The 26,933-nt window shown below is 37.7% G+C and overlaps 1 protein-coding gene across 1 annotated transcript in view; it reads right to left on the reverse strand.

Moving 5' to 3' along the window:
* The window catches only part of LOC150084553 (uncharacterized), a 150,541-nt gene that overhangs the window by 28,076 nt on the left and 95,532 nt on the right, over positions 1 to 26,933 (reverse strand). The window contains exon 6 of the mRNA XM_090375312.1: positions 9,551 to 9,622. Coding sequence (XP_090231438.1) covers positions 9,551 to 9,622 — 72 coding nt within the window. The remainder of the gene's footprint in view (positions 1 to 9,550; positions 9,623 to 26,933) is intronic.

Genomic DNA, 26,933 nt, shown 5'->3' on the forward strand with positions numbered 1-26,933 from the left:
TCCAAAGGGTTCAGTTACTCCCCCCCCCCCAGATCATCCTGCACGTGTGGCTTTTGCACAGTGGTTTCTCCAAGAAAGTGTTCAAAACTTGAATTTTCCAGCCTATGTTTTGTTCACGGATGAGGCTTATTTCACTCAGGAAGGCTTATTCAATCAGCACAATGCTCATGTGTGGGCTCACGACAACCCACACTGTGTGTGTTCCCATGCAGCACAACATCGCTTTGCAATAAATGTGTGGGCAGGTATGGTCGGTGACTGCTTAGTTGGCCCATACCTGTTACCATACCGCATGAACTCTGCTGAATATCGGATCTTTCTTGAACAAGTTCTACCAGGGTTACTTGATGCTGTTCCAGCAAATGTGAGATGCAACATTTGGTTTCAACATGATGGGGTACCTGCCCATTATGGAAGATGTATTCATGACCATTTGAACAGGCGTTTTGGGAGTCGAAGGATGTGCCGTGGTGGACGCATTGCCTGGCTCCCACACTCACCTGATTTATCGAGCCTTGATTTCTTTCTGTGGGGGGCCCCTCAAATCTATCGTGTATGAATTGCCTGTGGAGACGGAAATGAATCTCATGGTGAGACTCGTCTGCGCTGCTGCTACTGTCAAAGAAACTCCATGTGTGTTCGACCGTGTCCGCCAATCCATGCTGCATCGGTGTCATGCATGCATCGCACCTCATGGTAGAACCTACGAGCATCTGTTGTAACATCGTGAAATGCATCCATCTTGTACTCCATTGTTAATATTATGTCAAATAAATGTTTGCCACTAATTACTGTCTTTTGTCATTTCTGCTTCTTGTGCCTCTGCTACTACTTTCCCATGACGTTTCCGGTTATGGTTTCCTATGTGATTCACATTCCTTTAGATGTTACCTACCTCCCCTAAACGTTTGTACCAATATTTTTGAGATATCCTGTATAATAGTACGATCACCTTCTTATCATTATTCACAGAATTCCTGTATATCAGTGACAAAACTGCGTGATCTGTCCTAGCAGCCTGTGTGCACTGGAAGAGAACTTCATAACCATCCCAGAGTCTTTTTCATTCTACACTACCCTGATTGTGGTACCACACAATCGTTATATTAACCTAGGATTACTGCTATCCATACAAAACATGCTTGCATTTCTTTGTTAAATTTCAGCTGCTACTTCTCCGCCCTTCTGCCTAGATCTTGTTTTAGTAGCATACCTTGATTAATATCCATAACCACCCTGTCAATCTTTGTATCATCTGCAAACTTAGACAGTGAGCCTGATATGCCTTCATCAACATCATTAATAAATATAGAAAACAACAATACAATGGGCCCAGTACTGAACTCTGGGGAACTTCACTAATAACATTAGTTCAAGAAGAGCAATGCCCATTGAAAACCACTCTCTTCGTTGATCCCTTGAATTGGGGATAAATTTGCCCATCTCCAGTACTTACCTTCTCCAATTCCAGAGATGCTCTCCTAATCATGGCTAAAGGTTTGCTTACCTTTAGCCATGACCATAACCACCCTGTCAATCTTTGTATCATCTGCAAACTTAGACAGTAAGCCTGATATGCCTTCATCAACATCATTAATAAATATAGAAAACAACAATACAATGGGCCCAGTACTGAACTCTGGGGAACTTCACTAATAACATTAGTTCAAGAAGAGCAATGCCCATTGAAAACCACTCTCTTCTTTGATCCCTTGAATTGGGGATAAATTTGCCCATCTCCAGTACTTACCTTCTCCAATTCCAGAGATGCTCTCCTAATCATGGCTAAAGGTTTGCTTACCCCTTTTGCTGCCTCCTTAATATAACTGAATCCATCCATGCCTTTTTTTACGTTTAGGTTTAGCAATTTCTGCACCACTTTCCTCTTAGTTATCACATAACCATTCCACTTCCTTTCAGAATTTGATACACTTCTGACATTCTTCTTCTTAAAAAAAATTCCTCATGTATATGCAAAATATCTATATACGAGCAACCTAAGCAGGTTCATCAACAGTTACAGCATTCATATCTAGTGGACTAATGTGATCCATCTGCTTTCTTCTAGTGTTTATAATAGTAATGAAATCACTGTTGTTTATCTTTGCATTCTTTTTCGTAATCTGCTTTAATTTTTCTAGCCTCCTTTGTGACTTTATTGCAGACTAGTTTATATTTACTGTAGGCTTCTGTATTGCCTGATAATTTATATAGGTCCCACATTATTGTTCTCTGCCATGAGTCTCATCATTACATCTAACATCCATTTAGGTCATTGCCTTGAATATTAGTAGTAATGGAGGCATGTGATGCAAGAAAGCAAGTGTATAAGCTTATATAGCATCAGAAAAAAAAAAAATATATATATATATCAATTTCACACATCCATTCCCTCTAAAAGATTGTCCAGTTCCTCCTTGAATTTATTTAAGATATCAACTTCCACAATGACAGTTGGAAGTTTCTTCTAGCAATTGACCACCCGCTGGATAAAGACAAATTTTTGCACATCTATTCTACAACTGTCTTTCCTCAATTTGAATTTATGCCCCCTCAGGTTCATAATCTGAACAAGTGGAAGAATCTGATCAGAATTCAGTGTGCTCAACCCATTCAAGGCCTTATACACCTCAATCAGATCACCTCACACGTGCCTAGTCTGCAGTCACTGCAATTTGCAGAACATAAGCCTCTCTTGGTAAGAGGATCCCTTCATTCCCCTCATCAATCTTGTTGCCCTTCTCTGTACATGCTCAAGCAAATCTACACCCTTCCTAAAATGAGGCCTCCAGACCTGTACGCAGTACTCAAGGCATGGCCTGACCATTGCCTTATACACTAGGGACAAATAATAACATGCTTTCTCGTAATGTACCGTATATCGGCGCTCTGCGCATGCCCGTGATGTCATTGCAATAGATGTGAACTGCGCGTCTTTACTCGTTTTCAGAATATTTAACCCTAAAAATGGAAAATAAAAAGTCTAGTAAACGAAAATCGTATACTATCCAGTTTGTGACACGTTTAAAAGCGGGGGGAAAGTCAAAATTCGATATCACAACAAACAGACATTGACAGGAAAAATCTTCGCCGTTGGTTGCAACAAGAAGCAGAATTATTGAAGATGGTTAAAAAACGTAAACACAAACATCTTGAGGGTGCAGGAAGGAAGGCGTTTTATCCCAAAATTGAGAAAAAACTATTTGAATTTTTTAAAAAGGAATGAAATAACCACCGATCAGTTACCTATAACACATTGCGAAACTATATTTTCTCACCAGAATTTGGCCTTAAAATACCAGCTGCTTTTAAAGTAAGCAACAAGTTCTTATTTGGATGGACCAGGAAACATCGGATTAGATCACATAAAATAACTCATCATGGACAACTGGATAATCGTGATCCACAGGAAACGCAGGAACAAGTAAAGCAATACTTAATTCAAGTAAATAACGCTAGGAATGACAAGTGATCGTGTTTTTAATATGGATGAAACTCCATGTTAATTTGACATGGCAAGAGATTGCACTCTTCACTTTTTTGGGAGCAAAAATGTTGATGGTGCGGATATAGGGTTCAGAAAAAAAATCGATACACTTCTGTTTGACAGTATCATTGGATGGACGCGTACTCCCACCTATGATTATTTTTCGTGGCTTAAAGAAAATTCCCAAAGTAACAATCCCCAGTGGTAAAGCAGTTGTTGCTGTAAACAAAAGCGGATCAATGGACACAAATCTACTGAAGACGTGGATGGATACTGTTTTCTGCAAGAGAGGATCTTGTTTTAGTAACACTTCATCAGTAATTATTTGGGATTCTTATGGAACTCATAAGAAAGAAGAAATTTTAAAATATCTTTTTAAAAATTATGGCTCAAAGGCTGTAATAATTCCAGGACAAGATAACGCACTACATGCAGCCCCTAGATGTTGCCATAAATTCCAGTTTCAAAGCTGCTATGAGAAAGGAATGAGATAATTGGGTAAGAGAAGGAACTGCTGAATTTACTCCAAAAGGATATAGAAAAAGACCATCTTACCAAAAGATTGTTGTAATGGTTATTTCTGCCTGTAATACAATCCAATCAAAATCAATTCAAAGGGCATTTGAATGTTTTGGCATTGCTGCAAATGGACAAGAAGTACCAGTGACCAATATATTAAATCAAAAATTGCGAATTATCCTTGAAAACAATCATGGACTTTAAATCGAATCTGATGATCTGGCTGCTAGTGATGGAAGTGATGAAGAATTAATGGAATTGGATGAAGATGAAGAAAACAATTCTTCCACTACTAACTCGGATTGCTCTGATACAACAGGTTCTGAATGAAAATTACTAATATAAATAATTCTCTTCTTGCAATTATTATTTGTTTTATATATTTATATTTTTTTAAGGTAATAAGAATAATTTTTAATTTCATACTGTTCTATTGTTGCAATATTTAAAATAAGAATAACCTTTCATTAATCAAATAAATATAATTTAAAATAAAAATAGCCTTTCATTAATCAAATAAATATTATTTCAAAATAAACCTGTTTCCGTTAAGAAGTCCATGGGTTTCTATTTAGGGACAACATGAGAACTTTAAAAATGCAAAAACCAAATACAAGCCCATGGGCTTCCTTATTGGAAAAACCCGGTACTACATATCGGAAACAGCAACCCCAGAGCAATATCAACTCTCTGGTACTATACTGACAGTGGTAGAGAATGAAAAGGACCTGGGGGTTATTGTGCAGGCAGATATGAAGTTCTCTCAGCAGTGCAGACGGGCTGCAAGAGTAGTTCATGGGGTCTTGTCAATGATATACAGGAATTTTTCTAGCAGGGATAGGGAGGTGATTATTCCCTTGTATAAGGCAATGGTCAGGCCACCCCTTGAGTACTGTATACAGGTCTGGAGGTCTCATGTCAAGAAGGATGTAGAGCTGCTGGAACGAGTACAGAGAAGGGCAACAAGATTAGTGAATGGAACAAAGGGTTGCTCTTATGAAGAAAGGCTTAAATTTTGCAAATTACAGTGTCTAAAGACTAGGCACCGGCGAGGTGATCTGATAGAGGTATATAAAGTCTTGAATGGTTTGAGCATGCTCAATGCCGGTGGGATTCTTCCTCTTGCTCACAGTAATCACCTGAGAGGGCATAAATTCAGATGTGCGGAAATTTGCCTTTAGCCAGTGGGTAGTTGGTTGGTGGAACAGACTTCCATCCCTTGTTGTGGAAGTTGATAGCTTAAATAAATTTAAGGCTCAGCTGGACAGGTATTTCGAATGAACGGAGGTGTGAAATGGAAGTGTTTTTTTTTTTTGTTTTTTTTTGGCTGATGCTGCATAAGCTTGCTTTCTTGCATCATATGCCTCTACTAATGCTAATGATCACTGCCATCTAGTGGGTCTTATGTCAGCAGGTTCTTACTGCATTATCAGCAGTGACCCTTCATGCATTATGAATGCACAACGGGTTGTTGCTGATAAACAGATCAAGAGTATTGCTTTCGCTTGTTACCTCTGTAATGTGCTAGTGTTGAAAAATTCATCTAGTAAATTCACAAAAAATCTTGCCACTCTGTGACTTACCAACCCACAAGGCCCAGTTAATATCTGTAATGTTCTTCTCCCCCACCCGTATAAGACATTCTGATATACTGACCCACTTTGTACAGTTGCTTGTTATACTCTCAGTCACACATTTCTACTTTCATTTTTATATTTGCAGTGCATATGTCACATCCAACTGGGTCAACATTGCACTGTCCACCCATGTCCACCGGATGTGTTAACCAAAAGCATAACTCTCTCCCTTTCTACACATTATATTCATATTCAAATTCGTAATAACTTTTTTCTGAGTGATGCCATGTCTCCAATATCCTGATAAATCTAATGTCTGTATTTGATGATTTGAATACTTCAGATTTATCAACTTTATTTACTACTCTCCCAGCATTAGTGTACATGCAATAGTTTTTTATTCTTAGTAACTCTAACACCACTCATGTTATTTGCTTGTTCCACGAGGAAATCTCTACCTTGCTGACTTTTATGTTTAGAATATTTGTTGTCTGGGCCTTTTTGTCATATTTGGGCTAAAATTTTTTCAATTTAGAAATTGGATTAAGTATTACCAATTTGATTTTACATTTTCTAAATTTAAATGTTGCCTGATTAATTGCTTTTTTTCTCAATGAGACAGTTGTTCCCTGTCACTGATTTAATCTAAAAACATCATTGGTGTATTTCTGAAATGAACATAACCCGATTTTATTTGAAGAAAAAAAAAACAAACACAATGGTTGTATGTGATGGTAATTCATCACAGGGCCATGTCAAAGAGGTAGCTGTACAAGGGCAGTTAATGTGTTGCAGCTCCTCTTGCAAATAACGACAACAGAAATAACATTCAAAAGAATTATTAAGACAAATTCTGGGGTGGAAAGCTGCAATTTTATGAAATAGGGGTTTAATGGGGAAACACACACAGACACATCAAAAAACAGGGAAAAAAAGTTAAATAAATGAAACAGGAATGGTATTTGGTGCTTAACTTTTTGATTTTGGCCTTTTATTATAAAAGATGAGTTATATTCAACAGTAATATAACAACACTGTAATATTCAACAACACTGTATGGTTGATTCTATTATTTCTACAAATGAAAGGTAACAGTATAACTAATAACAACGTCAGACTCAAATAACTTTAATATGCTGTTGAAATAAATAATTTTAAAAACAGCAGATACACACTACACAAATAATTTACAACATTCTATATTGTTTATAGGAAATAATGGCAAATCAAGTAATAATTTAAATGACACAGTTTTGAAAGCAAGTTTAAACCACAGTCCAAAATAACAAGCCAACATCTGATTGAAATGTGGGGTTGTTGGTTTCAACATCACATGAATTGCCATGCACCATCCTTGCCAGTCCTCTGGGAATGACAAATACCTTGCAGTATGGAATTTTATGCAAATATGGACATGAACAGACCCTTCCATTTGGCTTTGCAAAATCCAGAATATGCACTGGCATGTAGAGGCATAAACATATCACAGTACTGGCCGAGCTACATAAACAGAATGAAGAATGCAATGCAATTCTTTAGAAGTACAACTTCTGAAGAATGCAATGCAATTCTTTAGAAGTACAACTTCTTGGTGTTTATTTGTATGTTTCCCAAAAAAAAGTATTTATGTGAGATTGTATTACTGTAAGGACAGTGCGACCAAAATGCTAGAGCAACAACAAGATTATTTAGCAAGAGGCGTCTGCAGAGGCCAAAAATATCACAATTATGCATGTTGCGAATTGGTTTTGTGAAAATGGGAAGCATGATGCATAAAAAAGGATACAAATATGTACAGAATTTGGGACATGTTCTCAAAGAAGATGCTGTGCCCTTCTTCCTGTTACATCCAACTAGAAGTGTCTGGGAGACTTCTGCAAGTGGGATCAAGCACACATGGATTTGAAGGATCCTTCAAAAGAACAAACTACATCCCTATCAGTTGTTTATACAAGGTTTACATGAAGGTGATGACACAACCTTGGAGGCTCATAATTTTATGTTAACCAAGGTTGAAGAAAATCCCAGTTTCCTTAGCAATATCCTATGGATTAACAAGGTTGCCTTCACTTCAGATGACTTCATCAACATACACATTCCTGCCATTGGGCTCCTATCCATCAAAAACCCATACTGTTGTAGAAATACTTTCCATCAAGTGATATAGTTTGTCTGTGTGTGGTGTGGCATATGGAGAGATGAAGTTGTGTGCCCAGTTTCTAATGACAGCATGCTGATTGGAGCAAAATATTATGGATTACTTTGCACTAATTAGCATTAGTAGAGGCATATGATGCAAGAAAGCAAGCTTATGCAACATCAGCCAATGTAATTGATTGGTTAGGAAGTTCCATAAACATCGAAGCCTGACAGCATCTTTGATTCCAGCATGATGGTGTCTCACTGTACAAAACTATAGCAGTACAACGGTGGCTACTACACATACTACGCATAGGATATAGGGGTGATGTGTCTTTGCCACTGTCCTCCCGATCTTACCCCTATAGGCTCTCTTTTGAGGTTTCATTAAAGTAAAAGTGTATAAAACACCAATTAACAATTCAGACAATCTCAAAAGGAGAATATATGAAAATATGCACCGAAATGAACAGCATTATTCTAATTTATTATATAGGTTACAAGTTTGTATTGTAGCAGAGAGAGAGGCCACATCGAGTTTTTGATTAACATTTAAAGCACATGTTGACTTTCTTTCAAAACTGCTCCGCTTACAGTCTCACAATGTAGAATGTTGTAAATATTTGTGTGGTGTGTATCTGCTGTTTTTTTATAAGATTAAAATTATTTGAATCTGCCACTGTTGTTATTAATTATAGTTTTACCTTTCATTTGTGGAAATAATAGCAGCAGCTATACTGTGTTGTTACACATTACTGATCTCTGATAACAAAAGGCCAAAATTACAACATTAAGTACCAAGTATCCATTCCAGTTTCATTTATCTCTCTCTCTCTTTTTTTTATTTCCTGACAACAAATTTATTATTGTTTGTGCATTTGCTTTTTTCTCCCCTTTGTTTCATGAAATTACTGCTTTCCACACCAGATTTTATTTTTTTTAAAATAACTTATTTGAATGCTATTTATTTTGTCATTGTTTGTAAGAGGATCTGCAACACATAACTGCCCTTGTACAGCTAGCTGTTTGACATAGCACTAATGCACCTATCAAAAAGTGACTATCACATGCAGATGCTGTTGTCTTTGTTTGTTTTTCTTCAAATAAAATTGGTTTACATCATTTCAAAGTACACCAATGATGTTTTTAGACTAAACTGATGATTAAAACAACACCCTGTATGCTATTAGTTAATCAATTAGTGATTAATTTATATCACGATAATTGGTTATTCATCACAGAAAAAAAAAATTAATTAATTTAAGATATAAAAATCTAACATGCTTGAAATATAACACACTGCGTACATTAACTAACTTGTTCAAGTGTGTGCATGTAAAAATACATAGATGCATATACTGATAATCTTTGCGGATTATACTGGTCATTTCATTACATATACAATTTGCTGGATAAAAGAGAGCTAATAGTTGGAGGAAAAGTGAATACCCATAAGTTTCCCACAACTATTCAAATTTCTTTTACTAGTGTTGGCACTTATTTAATTGTTGAACTCGTTAATCTGCTGATAATGATCAATATAGATCTACAGGTACTAGGCTACATCCTTGCCTTCTGCTTATGGAATTTTCTGCATAGTCCATATTTAAACTAATTACTATCTCAATTGTTAGATTTGTTTCAATACAGAATCCAGAAACACTGGAAATGGTGGCATAGGTCTTCAGTCACCATATCATCACAAAATTTGGTTGATAACTTGTGTGGTTTAAATAATTAAATACATGTTTAATATCAGTATAAATTGTATAAAGGACATGTCAAAAAAAAAATAAAAATAAAATAAAAATAGGGGAAAAATCCTTACTGTTTTAGCTGTTCCAACTGTCCAGCAGCCTGCCTCTAATCCTTCCCTAATTCCATCAATGGTGTCATCTACCTATTCATCAGTATAGATCAACATATAAATTATTATTAAACATTAAAAATACTAACAGTTTCACACAAACATATACAAAAATAATGACCATGGATTGCTTACAAATTTTGCAGATTACTACACTACACATATACATCTCCCAAAATAATGTTTTGTTTTCTTTTATTACTGTATGTAAAAAATTTATTTTACCCCTACATGTAGGGTAAAATAAAATTTACTTCCAAAAATGTGCTTACCAAAAAAATCATAATTCTGATGAAAATGTAGCATAATTTACTAGACCACATGGGGCAGTTGGGGCTTGAATACAGTGATAGCATAATAAGGTTTGATTTAATTTGATTTTACTGTTGGATCAGTGATGAAAGGGCATTACCCTACTTGCCTTAATTCATATGCCCTAATAGCTTAACCCCTAATAGTATATGCCCTATGTCCCACATGCCCTAATCACATTTCTATTGTGTGTATATAATCATATCCTATTTTTTCGGAGCAACAGAAATATAAAAATATCAAAAACATCAAAATAACTTACAGTAATTATTGTATACTTAATAAACAATTTGTTTTTCTTTATGTATAAATGATTTGTTATCAAATAAAGAAATAAACAAGAGTTTAAAATACAAATACAAATTATTAAACTTTAAATTATACTAATCATTAAAGAGAGCTAATTAGTTGGAGGAAACGTGAATACCTCCCACAACTATTCGGATTTCTTCAAATTAAACAAGTGTTGACACTTGTTTAATTTTTTAAACAATTGTTGAACTTGTTAATCTGTTGAAGAAAGTAACCAACAGTTTGCACAAAAGTGTGTAAATTGATGTCCCCATTTCGTCTATCTGCTGTTAATTTCATTAATGTCTTATTAATGCCCTCACATTTATGGTTTTTACAAGGTGGAAGATTTCCAACATTTACTAATCCTAGTATTCTCTTTTGTTGTTTGTTTAAATGGGTAATCATCTTCCATGTATTAACATGATGGTGCCTCACAGATTTATTTAAGGCATAATGCCATCCTCCCACATGATTTATTGTCTGAGGACCAAAATTAGTATAACGATTGCACAATGATGGCAGAAAGGGAGCAGTGTGTCCAATCCAATTTGTTTTGAAATATTTTATAAGCTCTTCACATTTTTCATATGGAGGATATTCTGGCTGCGGACATTCTTGAATGATTCCTTCCAAAGTTCCTCTAGTTCATCTAAAGAAAAAATGCCAATCCCACCATTGACTTCACTAACTTTCTGACAATTTGTTCCTTGATGTATGCCAATTGTAATCCTAAATGTTGTACTTTCTGCAAAATTGCTTGACTGAAATGAAATAAACAGCCCTTAATATCATCATCAGAAAAGGTTTCTTCTATGGATCTGATGATAGCACTTTCGTAATCAATTTGGAATTTTCTTGGTTGAAACGTCCCGATTTGCAATGCTTTCTGTTGAATTAATCGGAACATGTGATTGTAAGTTGATTTTGACTTATCTGGAAGAAGAATATAAAGAAATGGAAACATTTGGTTTCTATGAATGGCATGAAGAGTATACAGTTGGAAAAATAATCGAGGAAAAACTTTAAAATCCATCCATGTTAATAGCATTTCAGCATGGTCTGATGATAGGTATCAGTAAGATTCTGAACTAGCCAGCACACCAACAATAAATTATATACAGTCGATTCCGGTTATTTGGGACACGTCGGGACTACTGCATTTTGGCCTGATTAAGTGGCTGCCCCAATTATCCAAAGTTTCATGTAAATAGTTAAAAATACAATGTACCCCTCCCCCTTTACAATTAGTTCACTGTACAATCAAATCACGTTACGAACTCACCACAGTAAAGTACCACTCACTATACGATGTGCAGTAAGCGCCGGTCATTGTGATCACGTTTGTGAATTGAATTTTAATTCTATTAAACAGCAATTCTGATTAGCGAATATAGGAGGAATATTATCCACAGGCTATAAAAGTAAAGATATATTAAGCACAAATTTACCCTTTATTACCTTACCAATTAAAAAATTAAATGATACGCGAGATTTGGAAGAATATACATGATAATCGGAATAATTAATACGTACTGTAATATGTACATACTAACTAAACTAGTTGACATTTCTGTTCACTGACATTTGTGGGTGGGGGTTAAAATTTAAAACAGTAAAAAGATAAGCAATCAATAACAAAAAACACGGCACACACAAATTGCAAGTAACACAATACGCGCAAGTGGGAACGGAGTAACGAGTTACAAAGCTTTAAAAATAGGAATGAAGAGAAGATTCTGAAAATTATTTTTTCTATATGATTGAAGATTCCATGGAAGTGTAAACACATTTTACCATAATAACCCACAGAATTCCAGCTGTCAGTATTATCGCAAATTCAATAAGATCGAGTTTACTATCCATTTATGATAGATTGCACTAACAGAAAAACCCAATAAACAGGTGATTGCTAACTGTTTTATGGTTGTGACCTCCACAAATCTGACCGAACTACGCGGTACGGTCGGAGACAATCGTAGGGTAATCTCCAGTGCTGCGGTCTCCTGCCCCGATTAAACGGCATTTTGTCCCAATTAAGCAAAGTAAACCCTGGCTATTTTCTTGATTGGATTCTGGTTTTTAAGATTTGTCCCAAATAAACGGCTGCCCTGATTAACTGGTGGCCCAAATAACCGGAATCCTCTGTATTAATAACCTTAATAGGTATTATCCCCTGATGTAAAGAGAAAATGCCATGCTGATGTTTGGCTACTATTTGAACGAATTTTTAGGTTGACAAATGCAGATGGAAACACTGGGGGATGTTACCTCACTTGTTCAGCAACCTCCTGTAAAGGGTCATTAGAGTGAAAGGGATTGCAAGTATATAATTATATACAGGCAGTTCCCACTTAACAATTTTTTTTTTCCCAAGTATCAATAAAATCGAAAATATGAACATTAATTTCAAAAAATGAATGTTAAACATTCATAAATATTGCATTTCAAACCACGCATGTGGATATACAATACAGTATACCCCGCTTCTCGATATTAATTCATTCCAGAGACACTATTGTATCGTGAAAATATCGTAATGTGAACCCAATAACACATTATTTTTTGGTAATTCATTCCACGACATCGAAAGTTCAAATTTTTGCTATATAACATCTGAAGTGGAACATGCCATCCGAATAACAAAGCCAGGCAAGGCCTGTGGACCTGATCAGATTCATGTGGAACTGCTGAAACAACTAGACTACAGCAACATCCAACAACTAACGAAATGGTTCAATCAAATCTACAACAACAACGACATTCCATCCGAATGGCTCCAATCCATCTTTGTGGCCCTACCAAAAAAGGCTACCAGCCGGAAATGCGAAGACTTCAGGCTGATCAGTCTAATGAGCCAGGTGCTAAAAGTCTTCCTCAAGGTGATTCAGCAAAGGATAAGATGTAAGTGCGAAAGTGCACTAGGAAACACACAGTTCGGATTCTGCAGGGGACTAGGCACCAGAGAAGCAATTTTCTGTTTACAAATATTGCTACAAAGGTGCTATGAACATCAAAAAGACGTGTATATATGTTTTATTGACTACGAGAAAGCCTTCGATTCAGTAGACCACGACCGCCTAATTGACCGACTGAGAAAACTTGGGCTTGAAAACAATGATATCAACTTTATTACAACTCTCTACTGGAATCAAACAGCCCGGCTTCGCTATGACAACGATCTGACAGACCCAATTCCAATAAAAAAAGGCGTCCGGCAAGGCTGTCCATTATCTCCCATTCTTTTTAACATCTATTCGGAAATGATCTTCGACCAAACACTGGCTGACAAGAACATCGGCATAAAAGTTAACGGACACTACATCAATAACTTAAGAAGATTATCTTGGAAATAAACACTTCTTGAAGCATTTCTGAAGAAGACAACTCCTTGTGCAACAAACCAATGAGTGTCGAGACAATAAAGAGTGATAAACGTGTGTGCATTTAGTCCATGATGATGATGAAGAATAAACATCCTTTAACATTTGTAAGTCATAAATGGCGCGTGCGTAGCACACGCTTCTTGATTAGACCGGGGTTCGAGCCCGTCACCACCAAATACGGAGAATGGGGAAAGGTCAGGGAATGACCACTGCATATTCCCGGAGCAATATGGCCTTAGTTGCTAATGCTCCTAAAAACCTAACAACACATAATAAGTCATAAATAATTTCTCTATTATTATAATTTGCTTGATTTTACAGGCTATGTTTTCATTTCTTTGGATAAATCAATCATTGTTTAAAAACTAATTAGCTAACTAATTTCATTGTTGATAATATAACCCCTATTTTTAACATTATGTCTATGGGAAATAAATTCCTGTTTTACGGGTGCGCGTTAGGAATGAATTAACTCGTAAAGACGGGAACTAGCTGTATATCATTAAACAGCAGCTACTATCTGTGCCAAAAGAAATCACTTTCATACCAGCTTGTGCAATGACGATACACAATTTGCAAAGAAAACATTCGATACAGTGGTTTACCAGTACAAAAAGGTGCATGAACAGCAGGTGGTTTATGACGCACATAACTCACATCAATCAACTTTACATCGTCTCGCTGACTGTCAACAAGAGATTCTACCCTGACCTGAGAAACACTACATCCACATAATCGATCTATAAAATGAGTTTGCCAGGCTTGAGACTAATCGGCTACAAACAAGACAGAACAGCTTGCTTGAATTAATCCACAATAGGAAAGAACTCTCAGTTATCTCACTCAACTGCCAAAGCCTACGGGCACACCATGCTGACCTCACCAACGCCAAATCTTGCTGCTCTCCAAGTGTCAGCATCCTGAACTTCAATTGTGTGGTTCAATTCAAGCTAGAAACCAAACGGACAAGTGGAGTCGCAATATATCACAACAAGATGGATAAGGTACACATTGTTACACCATACTTAGATGTCATCTATCAACAAATGACTGGTCCGATAGTCAGTGTTCTGCCCTTTGGCAATATATGTACAGCGGAGCGCTTGTTACCCAATGGCCAAGTAATACAACAGTTACCTATATTTCTCCCAACAGTGATATAAAATACCCATGATCATGAGCAGTATGATGATCTTGGCATTTGATCAAGAATGTCTTATTTTTTGGACTTTAAAGACCGAGCCTTTCGCTGAGAGAATCAGACCTTTGTTTCCAAGTGTGGGTTAGCAGCAAATTGATGAAGGCCTTGCCATGAGAACTTTCTGTGATCATCAGAAGGATATGAGGCATAAACCTAGCTGAAACACATCTTATTTCCAAAATTAAAACTGATTGACAAGTGCCATACAAAATATCAATTTCCACACAGCATCGTGGATAATGAAATACTGATCACTCCTGATCAGATCAAGAACATAAGCAATCAAATAATTACTTTCTCATGTTGAAGGGCGGCCAAGGCAAGGATCATCTCTGATAGATTGGCCCTCTTTAAACTTTGAAAATGGTAATGATTGAAAGTAATAGTAATAGTGGCATGTGATGTAAGAAAGCAAGCGTATGAGCTTATGTAACATCAGCCAAAAAAAAAAAAAATTCACCCAACTATTCCTTGAAAATGTTTGTCCAGTTCCTCCTTGAATTTATTTAAGCTATCAACTTCCACAATGACAGATGAAAGTTTGTTTCAACAATTAACCACCCACTGGCTAAAGGCAAATTTCCACACATCTATTCTACAACTGTCTTTCCTCAATTTCAATTTATGCCCCCTTAGGTTCGTAATCGAGAAAGTGGAAGAATCCCATCAGAATTCAGTGTGCTCAACCAATTCAAGGCCTTATACATCTCAATCAGATCACCTCACAGGTGCCTTAGTCTCCAGCTGCTGCAATTTGTAGAACTTAAGCCTCTCTTGGTAAGAGGATCCCTTCATTACCCTCACCAATCTTGTTGCCCTTCTGTGTACATGTTCAAGCAAATATCTTTCTCCCTTTCAACCACCCCTTTATCCATAGCAGCAATTTGCCTCCAATGCCACACTGCTCCAATTTGTGCAGCAGTCTTCCATGTGCAACAGTATCAAAAGCCTTTCTAAGGTCCAAGTATATAATATCAAAGTTATTCCCTGTATCCAGTTCTTTTGTGACTGCATCATAGTATCCAATCAAATTGGTCAGGCAAGACTTCCCCTTAACAAAACCATGCTGTGTCTGAGCTATAACTGAATTCTTGTCTAGACGATCCTGCAGTGCTTCTTTAACCAGTGCCTCCATTAATTTTCCAGGAACAGAAGTTAAACTAACAGGTCTATAATTACTTGTGTCGCCCTTTGATCCTCCTTTGTGAATTGGGGTCACATTTGCACATCTCCAGTCCATGGGTACTTCCCCTGAGTCCAAGGAAGCTCTCATAATTATGGCTAAGGGTTTGCTTACTTCCTTTGCTGCCTCCTTTAATATAACTGGATAGATCCCATCCACCCCAGGTGCCTTTCTTGTATTTATCTTCAACAATTTCTCCTCCACTTTACTCTCAGTTATTACAAGATTCTCTAGCTTACTGCCAGAGTTGAATACACCTCTGGCATTCCCCTCGCTGAATAACTCCTCATGTGTGAATGTCGATGCAAAATATTCATTCAGTTTGTTAGCTACCTGAGCAGGATCATCAACAGTTGACCCATCGATATCAAGTGGACCAATCTGATTCATCCCCTTCCTGCTAGAGTTTACATAAGTAAAGAATTCTCGTAATCTGCCTTCGCCTGCCTAACCTCCTTTGTAACTTGGTTACAGATCAACTTGTATCTATCATAGGCTTCTGTGTCACGTGTTAATTTGTATGTATCCCATGCATTTTTCTTCTCTACCATATGTCTCATTAGTTCATCTGACATCCACTTAGGCCTAAACCTTGAACAATATTTCTTAGTTGGTATGTAAAGCCTAGTAGCTTCCAAGTTAAGTTCTTTGAATGCTTCCCATTTTGAATTTGCTGTTGGTAACATCATCAGTTGGTCCCACTGTATAGAATTTAAATACTGTCTCAGTCCATCTTAGTCGCCTTTAAGAAAGCAATAACCCTTCCCTTTACCCCTAAGGGTAGTTACCTCTTTGAGTAAATCCCACTTCAGCACATTGTGATCACTGCCACCTAGTGGTTCATTTACCTGCAGATTCGTAATGCATGAAAAATCACTACTGATAATCAAATCAAGAGTAGTACTCCCTCTAGTTGCCTCCCAAACATGCAGATGTAGAAAACAATCATCCAATAAATCCACAAAAGCCTTGCTAGTGTGTGAATGACCAGCCCCCAAATTCCAGTCAATATCTGGGAAATTAAAATCCCCGATTATAAGACTCTCTGATTTACTGGCCCACTCTATTTCCCCGTACAGTTTCTTATTATACTCATCAGAATCATTAGGCCTATAGCACACTCCTACTCTCAATTTTGATCTCCCAATGCTTATGTCACACCAAACTGACTCGACACTGCACTGTCCAGCAATGTCGACTGGCTTCACTTCCTTGGATTTTATGTATTTCTTAACTAATAGCATAACCCCTCCTCCCTTCCTACCCTGTCTATCCTTTCTGTAGACATTGTACTCCCCAAATTCCAGTTCTGCATTCCTTATATCTGTGTGACACCACGTCTCTGAAATCTCCACAATATCTGCCTTTGATGTTTTGAGCAATACCTCAAATTCATCAAATTTATTTACTAAACTCCTAGCATTGGTGTACACGCAAGAATACATGCACCTGTTCTTTTTCTTAGCTACCCCAACACAACCTATGTGTTTATTTGTACCCCAATGATTCCCAGCAGTCTCTGAAATATCTTGCATCTTATTTTCCAGGCTGCGGCTCATTCCAATAGAAGCAGTGCAAGAATCACTTTCACCTTTGCCAGTGGCTACTGTTAATCTATTAGTCCTTGTATCCCCCCAATCTAGCAGTTTTCCGACCCACCTAACACTGCCTCGATAGCATCAGCAAACATTCTTGCACCCTTTCTATTTAAGTATATCCCATCACTGTAGAAGCAGTCTCTCCTGTTAACAAGTACAGACCAGGCTGAAAAAAATTCTACCCCTTGAGCCTTGCACAATCCTTCCAGGGCCGAATTGATCGACAGGGCTCTCATCATATACTCCCTCCTATCGTGTCTGGGCAGAATTGCAGACACTTTCAAATTCAACCCTAATTCACGGCCTTTTTTTCAACAGTGACCTGTACTTGTTAAGTAATTCCGCCGGTCTCCTACTCTTAATATCATTAGTGCCAACGTGTACAACTATATCACCTTTTGTGCCCTTAAAAGATGATATCCGCTCTACAACGTCATCAACCTTTGCCCCTGGCAGATATACTAATTGGATAGATCCCATCCACCCCAGGTGCCTTTCTTATGTTTACCTTCCAACAATTTCTCCTCCACTCTGCTTTCAGTTATTACAAAATCATTAAGCACCCTGCTACAATTTGATAAACTTCTGGCATTTTCCTTCCTTAATAACTCCTCATGTGTGAATGTAGATGCAAAATACTCATCCAGTTTGTTTGCTATCTGAGCAGGATCATCAACGGTCGAACCATCAATATCAAGTGGACCAATCTGATTCATCCCTTTTCCTTTAGAGTTTATATAAGTAAAGAAATCCTTGCTGTTTTTCTTAGCATTCTTTGCCCAAGATTTCTCGTAATCTACCTTCACTTGCCAGATCTCCTTTATGACTTGATTACAGACTAGCTTATATTTTCCGTAGGCTTCTGTGTCGTCTGATAATTTATATGCATTCCATGAGTCTCACGAGTTCATTTGACAACCATTTTGGCCTTGAACAATATTTCTTAATAGGTATGAAACGTCTAGCAGCTTCCACGATTAATTCTTTGAATGCTTCCCACTTAATTTGCTGTTATTAACATCATCAGTTTGTCCCACTGTACAGAATTTAAAAACTGTCTGAGGCCACTTTACTCACCTTTACAGAAGCAAAAACCCTTTCCTTTACCCCTGATGGTAATTATATCTTTAAGTAAATCCCACATCAGTACACTGTGTTCACCCACCTAGTGGTTCCTTTATCTGAAAATTCTTAATACACAAATGATCACTGCTGATAACCCGATCAAGAGTATTACCCTCTCTGGTTATCTGTCGAACATGGTACTGCAGGAAACAATCGCCCAATAAATCCACAAAGTCTTGCTAGTGTGCGAGTGACCAACCGATAAGTTCCAGTCAATATCTGGAAGTTAAAATCCCCCATTATAAGACATTCTGATTTACTAGCCCACTCTCTTTCTCTGTACAATTGTTTGTTGTACTCATTCCAGTCATTAGGCATATAACACACTCTTACTCTTATTTTTGCTTTCCCAGTGCTTATGTCACATTACACTGACCCAACATTGCATTGCCCATCTGTGTCAACTGGATGCACTTCCTTTGATTATATGTTTTTCTTAATTAACAGCAAAACCCCTCCTCCCTTTCTGTACACATTGTACTCCCCATATTTCAATTCTGCATTCCTAATATCTGTGTGACACCACTTCTGAAATTCCAACAATACCTGCCTTTGATGTCTTGACCAACACTTTCAAAGTCATCAAATTTATTTACTATACTTCTAGCATTGGTATACAGGTAAGTATACATGCACCTATTCTTATTCTTAGTTACCCTAACACACCCCATATATTTATTTGTTTCATGATGACTGCCATCAGTCCCTGAAACCTCCAGCATCCCTCGCTCCAGGCCGCTGCTTATTCTAATAGAAGTGTTTGAATGACTCACAAAACCTCTGAATAGTGGTTTTAACATTTCATGTGTTGTTGCTGCACTTTTCCTAATTTGAAACAAAACCTGATGCAGATTTGCTACTCAGTAAATCACTTATTTTAAATATACAAATATTCATTTTAAACTCCAGATTAAAATGTACTTTCAAATTAATGCATTCTATAATTGAGACTCCTCTATATTTCATAAACCTTTGGTGACAATTTGCTATAATACTGTAATTTCAAGACACAAAATCAAATCCTAAACTTTTTAATCATACTTCATATAAAACAAACCTCCCACATAAGTCAATCAGTTTGAGTTATAAATGCATGATTTAATGCATTTATAACTCAAATTTAATGCTGTTACATATTAGTAAAGATAGTATAAACATAGCAAGAGTTTTCCTGCTCTGTTTATAAAATTACAGCCGAACATGATTTTAATGTGTCACCATCAGTGCACTGATTACACAATCTGTATGCCTCTATTAAAGAAAATGTGCAAATCTTATACCCAGAAAGAACTATGGTCATATACCCAAATGTTCCTGAAATTTGAATGTTGCGTGGTAACTACGTCTAGTACGGACTTATGGTACTAGGTAACACTGCATGCATACTTTGTGAATCAGTGTGCCAAGTGCTGGATAGAGTTATTGAATATTTATGCACAGTTCTTTGGCAGTGTGTTTTGAGTAGTTTGTGATGGCTGATGTGAGAGAGCAATGTGCTTGCATTAAATTTTGTTTCCTTCTTAACGATACAGCAGCAGAAACCCATAAGAAGTTCAAACAAGCTTTTGGTGACAATGCTTTAAGCCAGATGCAGACCTACTACTGGTTTAACCATTTTAAAAACGGTCGAATGTCGGTTGATGACAACGATCGCTCTGGGAGTCCATCATCGAGCACCACCTCAGAAAATGTCGCAAAAGTTCAGGCCAGTGATCAAACTTCCTTTCTACGGTCGCCACTAGTGACGAGAGTTGGGTATATTGCTATGACCCAGAAATGAAGCAACAATCATCCCAGTGGAAGAGCCCATCTTTGCCCCAACCGAAGAAAGCTCGACAAGTGAGGAGTAATGTGAAGTCCATACTGATCTGTTTTTTGGACATTGACGGGATTATTCATAAGGAATTCGTCCCTCCTGGCTCTCCCCAGGAGAGACCATCAATGCAAAGTTCTACTGCGACGTCCTGAGGCGGTTAAGGGAAGCAGTCAAAGGAAACATCCAGATGTGGCGCACAAAGAACTAGGTCCATCATCAACATGCCACCCCATACATCTCTCGCTGTGGCACAGTTTTTGTCATCCAACAACATGACAATTATCCCCCATCTGCCAGAATTATCCCCTTCGACTTCTTCCTCTTCCCAAGAATGAAAATCAAGCTGAAGTGTCAAAGATTTGGCAATGTAGAGGATATCCAAACTGAACTGCAGGCGGTGCTGAACACTATGATGAAGAAAGACTTTCAGGACACATTCAAATCATGGGAGAAGTGCTGGTATTGGTGTTTAATTCGAAGCTGACGAATGAGACCCAGGGCAAGTCTAATTTATTTTATAAATACATTTTGGGAACTTTTGGGTACCCCTCGTATAAGCCACTAGTTGAGAACAAATATTTACCATCATTTCACATAAAGTTAGGATTAATGAAAAATTTCATAAAACCTTGGACAAGAATAGATATGGCTTTTCAGTATTTAATACTTAGTAATTTAATGCCAGATAATAATAATTATGTGATTTTTCTTTCAATATTTAATAAGGTTTCATGCAAAGGCCTCCGTAGCTGAGTGGTCAGGAGCAGGAGTGCAGTAGCACACACTCTTTGAGTAGACCGGGGTTCAAGCCCCTGACTGCTAAATATGGTCGATCTGCCAACCCACTGGACCAGCATGGCAGATTATAGTCCATTTCCCTCAGCATGAATTGTTGAGGAGGCTTCCATCCTGCAGTGGGTTGATAATGGCAGCAGTTTACCTTTTTTTCCATGCATTGGTGATGCTAAAAGCAAAGGTGTATTTACTGGTTTGCAGATAAATCACAGAATTACTGAAATATGAACATTTTGAAAGAGTGTTAAATTCTTTGGAACTGGAAGCATGGAAATTCTTCAAGAGAATTTGTGATCAGTTTTTGAGCAACAACAGAAGACAAAGTCTTGACTGAGAATTTATGACAAGCTTACCAAAATTTTGGTTGCAATATGTTTCTAAAAATTCACTTCCTCCATTCCCACATACGAGGAGGTATCAAAGAGTTTGTACCCTGGCCTAGATAAAACATCAGTAGGAAGAAGTCGTTTTTAATTTAAGTTGTCTACATATTCAATAACTAACGTGTGAAATTTCATTCCCATAGGTGATCGTACACCAGAGTTGGAGCCCGGAATCTGAGGAAGGATGCTATAGTTGACAAAGTAGAGTATTGAGCAGTGATCGAGTCCCTGCATTTGCAGGCCAAGAAAGCTCAGGAAATTGACGAAGAAATGAAAGCTGTGTGTGGTGCAGAATTGTCCGTCCTATGACGCTGTAAAAAAGTGGAAATGGGAGTTCCAGTGACAAATGATGAATGCTTGTTGTACCAGTATGATTCAGAGACTAAAGACATGTCAAAGCAGTGGAAGCACTCCTCCCCACCTCCCAAAAAAAAGCAAGGACCACTCCATCAGCAAAGAAGGTGATGTTGTCCATGTTTTGGAACAGAAAAGGGGTTATCCTCACCAGCTCACATGGCTGTTGCCACTACCAACTTTGTTGCCCAATGCAGATTTGAACTACTGCAGCACCAACCCTATTCTCTTGACCTAGCACCATCAGACTTCTTCTTGTTTCGAGAAATGAAGAAACCATTGTGTGGACACTGATTTGTTTCATCTCAGGAAGTCATCAATGAAGTGGAATCTTGATTTCAGGCAAAAAGTGCAGACTTCTATGATCAAGGCAGTGCTGGATTAATCAATAAGCAAAATAAGCACATGCTTAGGGCATCAAGAGAAAGAGGACATCACAGTTTTTCCCTTAGCTATCATGCCAACTTAGCTCTTTCACTGCCACATGCTATTTTAGTTGATTTCTTATAATTGTTCTTACCTGCCATGTTCGATTTTTCTCCTCATTGTAAAAAAAAAAATTTTTCTTCCAAAAAATATCACTTTTATCGTGATATTAGCATTAGTAGAGGCATACGATGCAAGAAAGCAAGCTTATGCAGCATCAGCCAAAAAAAAAAACCACTCCCATTTCACCCCTCCATTCGTTCCAAATACCTGTCGGTTCAGCCTTAAATTTATTTAGGCTATCAACTTCCACAACAAAAGATGGAAGTCTGTTCCACCAATCAACTACCCGCTGGCTAAAGGCAAATTTCTGCACATCTATTCTACAACTGTCTTTCCTCAATTTGAATTTATGCCCCCCTCAGGTTCTTAATCTGAGCAAGAGGAAGCATCCCATCAGTGTTCAGCTTGCTCAACCCAGTCAAGGCCTTATACACCTCAATCAGATCACCTCGCAGGTGCTTACTCTCCAGGTGCTGCAATTTGAAGAACTTAAGCCTTTTTTCATAAGAGCAACCTTTTATTCCATTTAATAATCTTGTTGCCCTTCTCTGTACTTGTTCCAGCAGCTCTACATCTTTCCTAAAATGAGGCCTCCAGACCTGTACACAGGTGTGGAGTACGCCAGGTGTGGCCTGACCATTGCCTTGTATAACGGAATAATCACCTCCCCGTCCCTGCTAGCAAAATTCCTATATATCATTGACAAGACTCCATGACCCACCCTGCCACCCTTCTGCACTGCTCAGTGAACTTCAAATTTGACTGCATAATTACCACCAGGTCTTTTTTGCTTTCCACTTCCTTGAGAGTAGTACCACATAGTTAGTACGTTTCTCTTAGGTTATTACTACCCATATGCATTACTTTGCATTTGTCAGTGTTAAACTTCAGTTGCCTGCCACTTCTCAGCCAATTTTCCCAACTTATCTGGATCCAGTTGGAGTAGCAAACTGTCTTTACTGTCATTAACAACCCTGCCAACCTTTGTATCATCTGCAAACTTGGACATTAAACCTGATATACCTTCATCAATATCATTGATAAATATACAAAACAACAATGGGCCCAATACCAAACCCTGGGGAACTCCACTAATAACATTTGTCTGCGAAGAGCAGTGTCCATTGATTACCACTCTCTGTCGTCTCTCACTCAACCATCCCTTTATCAATTGTAGAAACTTATTCTTAATGCCATACCTCTCCAATTTATACAATAGTCTTCCATGTGCAACAGTATCAAAAGCTTTCCTGAAATCCAAGTATATGATATCAAAATTATTTTTGGCATTCAGTTCCTTTCTGACGACATCATAGTATTCAATCAAATTGGTCAGACGAGACCTCCCTTTAACAAACCCATGCTGTGTCTTAACTATTACTGCAGTCTTTTCTAGATGATCCTGCAATGCTTCTTTAACCAGTGACTCGATTATTTTCCCTAGAACGCAAGTTAAAGGCGACTGGGTTAGCCGGGTGGGTAAGTGCCTGCCTGGCAACCCAAAGGTTGTGGGTTCGATTCCCGCCTCGGGCTCTGGATCAGAGTAGTGCAAAAAACTTGGGAGGTGCATTATGGCCACAGAAGCCGATGTGCCAACAACTAACAAAGAAGGAAAAAAAACAGTATCTTGTAAACAGTTAAACTAACAGGTCTATAGCTACTTGTGTCACCTTTTGAGCCCTCTTTGTGAATTGGTGATACATTTATACACCTCCAATCCATGGGGACCTCCCCTGATTCCAAGGAAGCTCTCGTAATTATGGTTAAGGGTTTGCTTACTTCCTCTGCTGCCTCCTTTAATATAACTGGATGGATCCGGTCCACCCCCAGGTGCCTTCCATATGTTTAACTTTATTGAAGCATAAACAAAATCCCCTCTCAATTATTGTATTTATTACAAATTTAAAATAGTAGCTTTTATGAGTTTCATGTGTATTTTTTAACATTTATTGTTCTGTAATTTTCAGACCCAAGATGAAATGTGTTTAATTAAGTGGTGCAAAAAAGAGAAAACTGTCTAAAAAGAATCAATGAAAGGCTTAGGATTTAGTGACCAAGACTGGAAAGCTGACTAATTTCAAATGTTACACAACCTGATCTGATCTTCCAAATGAAACCAGATCTCCGCCATCAGAAGCTCCTTGTACTGTATCTGACTATGACAAGATTGAAGATGAACAAAGCTCCACACCAATCAGTACCGCTCAGTCAACTTCAAGATCAGAACATCATGATGATGTTGAGGTGTCACTTTGCTCAACTGGCAAAGTCTCACTATTGATCACACTTTCCACTTAAATTCTCTTGTTTGTTATTTTGGTTTTTAGGAGCATTAACAACTAAGGCCATATATTGCTCTGAGGATATATGGTGGTCATTCCCTGAGCTTTCCGCATCCTCCGTATTTGGTGGTGATGGGCTCAAACCCAGGTCTAATCAAGAAGTGTGTGCTATGCACTGCTGCTCCTTCCCACCTGGCTATTGAGGTGCCTAAATTCTCTTGATATGTCTAGTGTAAATGTTGAGGCACGTTGCTCTATAAGACTGTCTGAAGTTGAAAAGATTGCTGAAAATGAAAATTTACTGTACCAAGGTGAAATGATTCAGTTTGCAAAAGATGAAGTAAATAAAGCAAAGGATCCAGGGTTGTGGTGAGATTTTTCTGCTGATGATGTGGCTTATCGGACTGCTTGACTGTCTACACCACAATAGGCCACATGAAAAATCTTGCTGAACTTTCAAAAGTGGCAAACAAACAAGATACTGTTTACAAAAGCATTTCTTTGGGGTAAAAGCCAATGGTGAGAAACACACAAGAGAGTGCTTATTGTATTGCCAACAACAGGGTCAGTTTACTACTTTGTTTGTAAACTTTTTGCTCCTAAATGTTCCTCGTGTTTTGTTGAAAGAGAAGGGTTCAGTGACTGGCAAAATACTACTGCAATTGCTCATTATAAAAGAAGAACTACTCACCAAGACTAGGCTAACATACTTAACTCACAGACAAGGTTTGGGCTTGTGATATGAGTTGGAAAAACAAATTAAAGAAGAGTGCAATTACTGGGAACATATCCTGAAGCATGTAATAGCTGTTATTCATACATTAGCTGAGCGTGGCCCAGCTTTTCGAGGAACAGTTGAAAATTTTGGTTCGCTGAAGAATGGGAATTTTTTACTGCTGCTTGAGCTCATAAGTCAGTTTGATCCATTTTTACCAGGGCACATTTCGAATTATGGAAAAGGAAATCATTATCTATTCAAAACCACCTGTGAGGGGCTCATTGCGCTAAAGGGTCAGAAGGTCCATGTGTTCATTGTTGACAAAGTAAATTCTTCTGGTTATTTTATCATGTCAATTGATTCAGCGCCAGATCTATCACATATAGATCAGTTAAATGTTGTACTTCGATACTTAAAAGATGAGCAGCCTATTGAACTTTTTTTTTTAACCTTTCTGGAACTGAAAAACCATACCGGTGAGAAAATGGCAAACCAATTATTGCAGTATTTAGGTGAAGTTTGCAAACTAAATTTTTCAAAATGTAAGCATTTTTCCTTCTAAAGATTTTAGAAGAAAATAAGTTTGCCATATATGTGCCCTATCCAACCCATTCACTAAATCTGGTAGGCCAAAGTGCTGCTGACTGCTGTCAAGTGGCAGTTAATTTTTGCTCTATACATTTTTTTCAGCCTTAACCAGCCAGTGGAAAATTCTTAAAGCTTGTCTTGGAAATGAACCTGTTAAAATCCTTCTCTAATACCAGATGGGAGGCATATGCAATGTTAACAGCAGCAATTTTGAAGTGTTTTTTAAGATACTGGAAACTTTAGAGTGTTTAGCTGAAGACCAGTCACAAAAGGGAGACACTAGAAGAGAAGCAGACAATATTGCAAGTAAGATGCAAGAGGAAGAATTTGTTTTCATGTTGATCATGTGGGATGAGATTTTTCAAAAGTTTCATAGAGCAGGTCAAGTTCTGCAAAGTGAAGATGTGAACTTAAAAACACATGCAGATCTGTATGGGTTATTAGCTGACTAACTATGCTCTTTAAGATATGACTTTGAAAGATTTGAAGTACTTGTAAGGAAATACTACCAGATGTTGATTACAAGGCCATTCAAACTCACAAACGTATCAGAAAAAAGGTATCCAATGATGTAGATGCACCAGAAATAGATCTGAATGCCAGAGATAAATTTCGTATCATCACCTTTTACCCAATTATTGACAAACTAGAAACTGAGATGAGAAGAAGAGGAGAGGTGTACAAAGAAATAGCAGACAGATTTTCCATTCTAAGTGATGTGCCAAATAATGTCACTTCATCTGCAGAAACTAAAAGATACTCTCACTGCTCTCGAAAACTAATTGATGCTTACCCAGAAGACTTGGACAATAATCTCTCTTCT

This window comes from Mastigoproctus giganteus, chromosome 6 (genome assembly GCF_048544385.1).
Source record: "Mastigoproctus giganteus isolate SK-2022 chromosome 6, ASM4854438v1, whole genome shotgun sequence".
NCBI lineage: Eukaryota > Metazoa > Arthropoda > Arachnida > Uropygi > Thelyphonidae > Mastigoproctus > Mastigoproctus giganteus.